This window comes from Cololabis saira, chromosome 15, assembly GCF_033807715.1.
Source record: "Cololabis saira isolate AMF1-May2022 chromosome 15, fColSai1.1, whole genome shotgun sequence".
Classification (NCBI taxonomy): domain Eukaryota; kingdom Metazoa; phylum Chordata; class Actinopteri; order Beloniformes; family Belonidae; genus Cololabis; species Cololabis saira.
The window spans coordinates 29,282,836-29,291,628 of NC_084601.1; the positions used below are offsets into that span (position 1 = coordinate 29,282,836).

The following is an 8,793-nucleotide window of genomic DNA, read 5'->3' on the forward strand; positions in this document are numbered from 1 at the left end:
ATGTGTTTGAGTGCTCTTGTTCTTCATTTATGTTGTTTGTCATTATTCAGAGTTATGTCATGGTTTTATTAATTGTTTGTACTCTGTGCTCTAGTGTTTTAGTGTGTTCTCTTTCAATGTTTTTTATATATGCCATCAACCTGCCAGTGACTGCAGATGTAAATTAGCCTGTATGGCTAAATCTGGAACATTTACATGATGGACTCAAGTGCTCATGTTAATTAATGTGCGTTGTCCCTTTCTAAATAAATAAATGAAATGAAATGAAATTAAACTTTCATTGGAGGATCAAAACAATGTGACAATACAATATGTTTTTGAAGAAAAATGGCTAATGATGATAGTGTGGACAGGATCCCTGCAGACAAACCGAGGTCACCCTGACTTTGTATGTGTACAAAAAGTGTATAAACAGGACTCTTGGTCCAGTCTCTGATTTCATGTCATGAGTCCATAGTCGTCAATAAAGGGAAAGGGAAGAAGAAAGTACTAAGGGGAAGATTTTCTGTTCACATTCCAGTTAAAATGACCCGGTTTGGAGGGATCGTATCCACACGTCACTCAAGTGGAAAGACATGTTACAGGATTGAAATAGAAGTTTATTTTGATGCGACTTCATTTCCTCAACTGGATGGATGAATGGTTGGATGCATCGATGTTGATGGATGATACTTGAATGGATAGATGGATAAAAGAATTGAGGGATCCTTTGATGGACAGAGATGGATGGATGGATGGATGGATGGATGGATACTTGAATGGATGGACGGATGAAGAGATAGATAGATGGCTGGAAAGATTGAGAGATGGATGGATAGATGCTTGAATGGGTGGAGGGATGAAGAGATGGATGCTTGGACAGATTGAGAGATGGATGGCTGTATTCAGCCTGTTTCCAGTCTGTTTTTCAAAATAAAAGAATCCAGACCTTTAAACAAGTTCATCCTTGCGGTTTTTCGATTTATTGCAGCTTGAAATGTAACAACACAGTGAAATACTGAGAACTAACTTGCACTAAGTTACTTCTCACGTCCACATCCACTCAAGCTGAAGGCATCCTGATCGATAGGTTGTAAACATTTGACAGACTGGTAAAAATCTGTTTTTGTTAAATAATAATAATAATAATATTAATAATAATATTAATAATGATGATAAAACAACCCGCAGGTAGAAGCTACTTCTAAACCCGTAACCTGGACAGCTGATGGGAGATAAATTATGGAGGTAAATTTGTTTCTTAATTATTCAATCAAAAGAAAGATTGCTTCAATCAAAAAAAATCTTTCAATCAAAGAAAAAAAGTGTTTGAATGCAAAAAAATATTTGAGACTCAAAAAAATGCATTTGAACACTTTTTTTGACTGAAAATGTTTTCTTTGATAGAAGTGAAGTTTTTTTGTTTGAAGCAACTTTTTTGATTGAAGTAAAGTGGTTTTGTGTTTGGGCCATATTATGGGTAGGGCATTTGTGTCTTTATCATTTTAATCAATTTTGCATTCAAACACTTTTTTCTTTGATTGAAAAACATTTTTTGATTGAAATCTACATCTACATCTATAATAAATAACCTCTTATTAACGATGCTGAGTCATCAGAAGTTCAGTTTAAAGAACAGAATCTGCTGTTGTGAGGATAAACGAGTGCCGGAGCTGGTTGTGGTGTTTCTGTCGTCGCTGATGTAAATGTTAAACTCTTAAGTCCCTCTGTGATCGTTGGGATCACATTAAAGCTGGTGAGAGGAAGCCGGCTCCCCTGAACCCCCCCCTGGATGTGCTGTGCAGGTTTAAAGTGCAGCAGAAACCTGCCCCCCCCCCCCCCCCCATCTTTTAATCCTCTATTTCTTTACAACATTCAACCTTTTTCACCGTCAAAGTTTTTATTGAATAAAAAGGAGTTAGAAAAGGCCGGTCAATACTAAGTACCCCCCCCACTGCACCCGTGGGATCTAAGTGGGCTCTATGAAAGCAGATTCTGGAGCATTCAGGTGTGTTAACACAATGCCAGGAGAGAAAGACATCAGCAATGTCTTAGAGAAGCAGCAGCACATGAATCTGGAAAAAGGTGATAAAACAATTTTAAAACTGAAAAAAAGCGGAAGACAGTTGTCAATTAGGGCTGGGGATCGATTCAAATGTCAAGAATTGATTCAATTCCGATTCTTAAGATTCAGAATCGATTATCACGATTTGATTCGATTCGATCCGATTCGATTCTGATATTGATTTGGGTTAGTGTTATTAAAACAGTTTTTTGAGCTGTTGCATGAATTATATGACTATAGTTATGTAACATATTAATACTAGTATTATATTGAGATTCAATAGCAAGTATTGGCAGCTAATGATGCTGTAAGGACCAATCAGCTCCCAGAATGCTGATAGAACTGCTTTCAGAAACATCGTGGGGCAGAATTACCAAACAGATCCAGGGAGGAAACAGAGACGTATGAAATCAGTTTTATTTTTTCCCACGTCCCGTTTAAATTTTTTTCATTTTCTGTCTATTTCGGTTTTTAAATTTTTGAGAATTTGGTTTTTAGCATTTTATGCAAATGTAACCCCAAGACAGTATAAAGTAATGAAATATAGACTATTTATGCAATTATAACTGAAAACTTTAATGTTTTCATACCTTTAAACATATTTAAAGGCAAAAACATGGCACCAGTTATTCTTGTGTCCAACAAAACATTCCTTTTTTGGGCATAAACAAAAAAATACCAAAAAAATCGATCTTTAGACATACGAATCGATTTTTAGGAATTAATATCAGAATCGATTTAGAATTGGAAAATTGATTTTCTCAACACAGGGCTATTGTCAATCTTCCCAGTAGTGGATTCTCTGCCACATTTCTGTACAATAGCCCCCCCTGAACCCCCCAGATCTGCATTTCAGAGCCTGCAAGCCCCAGAGCGAGTGTTACATGGCCGTTACGACCGTAAACCTGGCTCTATCTTTCTTGTGTCGCCTCATGCTGGTGATTGGTCGGCCCCCCGGCCTCCTGAACCCCGCCCCGGGGATTCAAGGACGTGGTTGAAGCAGCTTCCTTCCCTCCTGGCGACCCTGGAGTTCCTCCTGTCAGGTCTCAGATCGCCGGGCCTCAGTAGGCTGGATCAGTTTCATCCCTCGCTGCTGCTAAAAGCTCCGGACGTACAGAATCATGGGGTACTTAGCATTGCCCTTCTTTGTTGTTGAATAAATAATAGCAAGGTGAAAAAAGATGTGTGTAGTTTGTCGGTTCACTCGGGACCAGAACCACTTCAGACTCGAAACCCTGGATGTGTATGAAAAGAGGGGGGACTAACTTTTACACATGAATGTGCACCATCCCCCCTGATTTGTTCTCTCCGTCGCCTCTGAATGGAGCATCAGCCCGATCCGCCGGTTACGGTCGGGTGGGACTCGGTCCGTTGGGACCCGGTTGGGTGGGACCCGGTCGGGTGGGACCCGGTCCCGGGGGGTCCCCTGACTGGAAGACCTCCCTCATCCGCTCCATGCAGACGTCGACGGCTGACTGCGTCTCTCTGCAGATCTGCGCCAGGCTGAGGAAGCCGTGCGGCAGGTCCTCCACCACCGTCAGCGTCACCCGCTGGCCCAGCGCCCGCAGCTTCTTGGCGAACATGACCGAGTCGTCCAGCAGGGCGTCCAGCGCTGGGGCCTGCGGAGACACAGAGGGTCACAAGAGTCAGCAAGCAGAACCGCTTCACGTCAGTCTAAATGTCGGTCGCTTATGGCGCTTTTCCACTAGCACCTACTCAGCCCGACTCGCCTCGGGACGGCTCGTCTCGCCTCTACCCCCTTTGTCCTCGTTTGTTTCTCCACAGCCAGGTGAGAAGTGGGCGGGTTGGGGTGAAGCTGCTGTGACGTACTTGATTGCGCAACCCCTTTGTTCGTGTCGGCGCTGATCAGAAATCAGCTGGAGCCGCGAGCGGCTGAGAGTGGATCTGATCGTTCCTTATCGCCCGTCTACATCCCTTTTTAATTCTCTCGTCAGCCACCAGGTTTATGAACATCTGCACCTCAGAGTTGGATCACCAAACAGACGTTTGCGCTGTATGATAAAATCGCTGCAAGCCGCCAGTCGCTCTCGCGCTGATTCCTGCTCCCTGATTCAAACGTCTGATGGCCCCGCCCCCCGACCAATCAGTGGCGTGGAGGGTGGTGACATCAGATATAGTGACGGCTCAGCCCGGTTAGAACCTCGGCAGAATGGTTACAGAAAAAGTACCTGCTTGCCACAGCTCCACCCACCTCGGCCCGTAGTGGAAAAGCGCAAGACGGGGGCGTGGCGGGTAGAAGCGCGCTGAGTAGGTACTAGTGGAAAAGGGCCATTAGATCTGTTCTTGAAGCAGGGCATCTACAGGTTTGACCAAGTTAAATTTAAGACTTTTTAATACTGTTTTCAAACAAAATTACCATTCCTGTAAAATTTGCATAATTTTGCATAAAACGCCTATCCAAGGCATACCCAAAGTAAATTGGAAGCTGTTCTTGAACTGTTTGAAGTACATGGATGGTTTTCTTTTGAAAGGTAACACTGCAGTTTTTCCCCCAACTGTCAGAATCACTGTAAGTCCTACTAACATTGAGTAATCTAAGTTTGAACACACTGAAATAAAAGGTTTTTTTTTCAGCCGGAAATTTGTTTTGTAATCAGATGTCTGCAGATGAGTGAAGCTGTGACTGATTGGCTGGAAAACACAGTGAGACCACAGCATGAAGCCTTATCTAGTGCAAGTTCAAATTTGATAACTATACCACAAGAAATTAGTATTTTACACATGTTTTTGTAAGATTATGTTTAGACCTTTTGGCATTGGGAGATGCCAAAAAGACACTTGGATATCCATGGGCATAACTCTTGAAACTTTCAACATACAGTCATCATTTTGGCCTCTAATGAAAGCTGACACTTATGGCGCTTTTGCATTAGTACCGCCTTAACTCGGTTCTACCCGCCACGGCCCCGTTTTGCGCTTTTGCACTAGGGGCTGAGGCGGGCAGAGCCGCTCCAAGCCGATACTATTTCTGTAACCATTCTGCCGAGGTTCTAATCAGGGCTGTGCAGGGACTATTTCTGACGTCATCACCCTCCGTGCCACTGATTGGTCGGGGGGCGGGGCCGTCAAACGTTTGAATCAGGAAGCGGGAGTCAGCGCGAGAGCGACCCGCGGCTCGCAGCAATTTTATTATACAGCGCAAACGTCTGTTTGGTGATCCAACTCTGAGGTGCAGATGTTCATAAACCTGGGGGCTGACGAGAGAATTAAAAAAGGGATGTAGACGGGCTGTTTTTTTCTCAGCCGCTCGCGGCTCCAGCTGATTTCTCATCAGCGCCGACATGAACAAAGGTGTTGCGCAATCGAGTACGTCACAGCAGCTTCACCCCAACCTGCCCACTTCTCCCCTGGCTGTGGAAAAACAAACGGGGACAAACGGGTAGAGCCGCGACGAGCCGCGCGGAGCCGAGCCGGGCTAAGGCGGTACTAATGCAAAAGCGCCATTAGGGGTATCCTATCCCATCTCCAGATTCACTATCAATATTGCTGAAAAAAAGTTACTGAAATATTAAGCTAAACTTTGCATATAAAGGAGTCAAAACTTGTTTCATTCGCTGCAAGTAAATTCACTTTATGCAGGGATTTCCTTGTTGTGGCTTTATTCCCACCCCCTGAAGCAGCACTTTGTTGTTTTCAGAATTTCATTGGCTATAAAATGTGCCAGACATCAGCACGATTGGTTCCAATTGGCTCATTTCTTTTCATGACAAAAGGGGGACATGCGCTTCATTTGCATACAGGCGCTCATTGGCTATTGTAGTCGGTGGAGGGGACAGGAAGGCTCCTGTTTGGTCGAATGAGGTGTCAATCAAAAGGACAGTGTACAGACTTTATTTTGAATACAAGATAAGACCGGTATAATGTATTTTGGACTAAATACTTTACTGGATTGGATCGACTGGATCTTTTCTGAATGTAACCAGACCATTTTTGATGGAATATTTGAATATTTGATGATCGGACGAGTACTTAGAGGCTTCATTGGTGAGTTGCGTCAATTGCGTGAGCTGTAGAAATTACCTAGTTTTGGAAATTATGGACTGATTATGGTCTACATTCCCCCATATTTGCCTGCCTCGTCTCGAGACTACGCTGACTAAGAAATCCAGCACTGAGGTCAAGGTTGCCAGATCTGGCAGGTTCCAGCCCAAACACCAAGTAAAACCCGCCAAAATAATGAAAAACCAGCCCAAATCATACATTCTCTATGTTGAAACTGTATATTATTAAATACGTAATAAATTCCAAGTCATAAGGAAATGAAGAAAAAAAAAACAAAGACTACAATTACATTTATTGTAGTCGTCTTTATTGTGAGTTGTGAGTTTATTGTGTAAGTTTCTACTTTTCTCTGCCGTAATGGAAACTTTTTTGTTAAGAATTTCTCCCAAATATTTAGTAAAAACCAAGAAAAGCAGCCCAACTTTTATCAACCCGCCCAATTTGGCTCAAACCCGCCCAACCTGGCAACCCTGACTAACAAGTGGTAAACAGATTTATTTCTCCTCAAAACTATTAAAAACTTTTCCTGTGTAAGAAATGATGGCTGGATAAATTCCCTCTTAAATTCAGATTCAAAAAGACCCTTGGATTGAGATTTAAGACAAATTAAGACATTTAGAGGCCTTATTTTAGGAAAATGGGATTTTTTAAGACTTTTTAGGAATTTTTAAGGACCCAAGGCCGTCCTGTGAAGGATCCTCTTATCGGGTCTCAGCGGCAGGATCGGCCCGGAGTCGAACCTGGGCCGCCTGCCTCAACTAATGGCGTTTTTCCACTAGTACCTACTCAGCCCGACTTGACTCGACTTTGCGCTTTTCCACTAGGGTTCTAACGTGCTGAGTAGATACTTTCCTGTAAATACTCTGCCGAGGTTCTAAGCGGCTGAGTCGGGCTGTGATGTCATCACACTACATGCCACCGAATGGTCGGGGGGTTGGAGTCAGACGTCTGAGTCACAATGTGACATCAATAAAAAGCGACTCTGACGGCTTCTTGTTCATTTTATTCCACCAGCAATGGCAGCAGAAGTCTGTTTCATGATCCAACTCTGAGGTGCAGATGTTCATAAACCTGGTGGCTGAGGAGAGAATTAAAAAGGGATCTAGACGGGCGATAAGGAACGACCAGATCCACCAGCTCTGTACCTTCATAGCTGCTTGTGGCTACCAACAGACTTTTCAGCAGCGCAGACAAACAAACAAAAAAAAAAAGCATTGCCACTTGAAGCTTCTCTCTCTCTCTCTCTCTCTCTCCCCCAGCGGAATATTTATCATCTACTCCAGGTTCTACATCTTTAGTGTTGTTGTCTTCTTCCTTTAGATACACAATCAAATACGTCACAGCAGCTTCGCTCCAACCCCTTGGGCTGAGTAGGTACTAGTGGAAAAGTGCCATAAGTGAAGAATTTATCATCATTATCCTCACATGGGGCACCGACTTTAACCCCCCCACCATCCCACCCCACATAAAGCTTCCCCTCTTACCACGATGTGAACTGGCGGCAGGCCTCTCAGCAGGCTGGCCGGGGCCAGCAAGGGCGACACGAACGGGTTCCGGACCACCGGGGACGGCGTGGGCCGGACGAACGCCGGGGACTCGGAGCGCAGGGGCCTGAAGCCGTCCGGGTAGTGGATCTGGTCCTCAGAGTCTGCCGCCGCGGTGCCGGCGGACGCCGCGGTGCCGGCGGACGCCGCGCAGGACTCGCTCAGGGACCTGGTGCCCCGCCGGACCCGGCTGGGGACCCGGCTGGGGTCCAGGAAGGACTGGAGCCAGCTGGAGGCCCCCTGGGTGAGGTCGCCGAGCAGCATGGCCGTGTCTCTGCCCAGAGCGCTCAGGCTGCCATGCCTCCGCACCGGCTGCAGCGTCTGGAAGTCGTCTCCTGGAAGAAGAGGTCAGAGGTCGTGGGACACCTGCCGAAACGCACCGGCCTCTGAGGCGGGTAGGACACGTCAAACATGACGCGTCCAACATAAAGTTGCTTTCGTCAACAAAAATTATGACTAAATATCGTCGTCAACGAACCTTTATCACCTGAGGACAATGAGACGAGACGCAACGAAAATGCTGGTCATGTGACGATAACGATAATTAAATATATAATGCAATATCGTAGAGGAATAAAAACCAGACTAAAATGTAGATTACAAAATAAAAACTCTGCTAAAATGTGTCTTCATTTTTGCTGACCAGGAAAAATACACAGAACCAAACTCATGACGTCTCAAATGTGAAGCCCACCAACCGTCTATCCATCGCCACCTGCAGGACTTTAGTCCCGGACCAGAGGACACGAGCAGCCGGTTAAACATTTTTCACTAGTCCTTCCTCCCACACCTCGTCTATTATTTATAAATCCTTCGAATGTCCTCTGTCCTCTGTCCCGTCCCTGCGGTGGCAGAACGTTCTCTGGTGTTAAATGAGGTGTGAAGCCACACACACACACACACACACACCTGCATAGGCGCTGAGGCACTTGGCCAGGACACTTAAGGGCAGCAGGGGGTCGATGAGGGTGAGCAGGCGGGCGGGCGAGGCGTCGGTGGTGAGCAGGGTGGCGGGGTAGGCGGCCATGATGCCGTCTGGGACCCGGATCCCGTAGGCCAAGGCCCTCATGGAGACTGTGATGCAGAGGTTTCCTCCGGCGCTGTCCCCGGCCAGACAGACCCGCTCTGCAGTGGAGCCTGGACACACACACACACACACACACACACACACACACACACACA

General features: G+C 45.5%; 1 protein-coding gene across 1 annotated transcript in view; it reads right to left on the bottom strand.

Annotated features, from left to right (window-relative positions):
- Positions 1 to 1,827: 1,827 nt before the first annotated feature.
- The window catches only part of LOC133460589 (hormone-sensitive lipase-like), a 28,371-nt gene continuing 21,405 nt past the window's right edge, over positions 1,828 to 8,793 (bottom strand). Inside the window, exons 9-11 of the mRNA XM_061741234.1 lie at positions 8,521 to 8,748; positions 7,552 to 7,946; positions 1,828 to 3,663 (exon numbers count right to left, since the gene is read on the bottom strand). Of these exons, the coding sequence (XP_061597218.1) occupies positions 3,391 to 3,663; positions 7,552 to 7,946; positions 8,521 to 8,748 (896 nt within the window). The 3' untranslated portion in view covers positions 1,828 to 3,390. The remainder of the gene's footprint in view (positions 3,664 to 7,551; positions 7,947 to 8,520; positions 8,749 to 8,793) is intronic.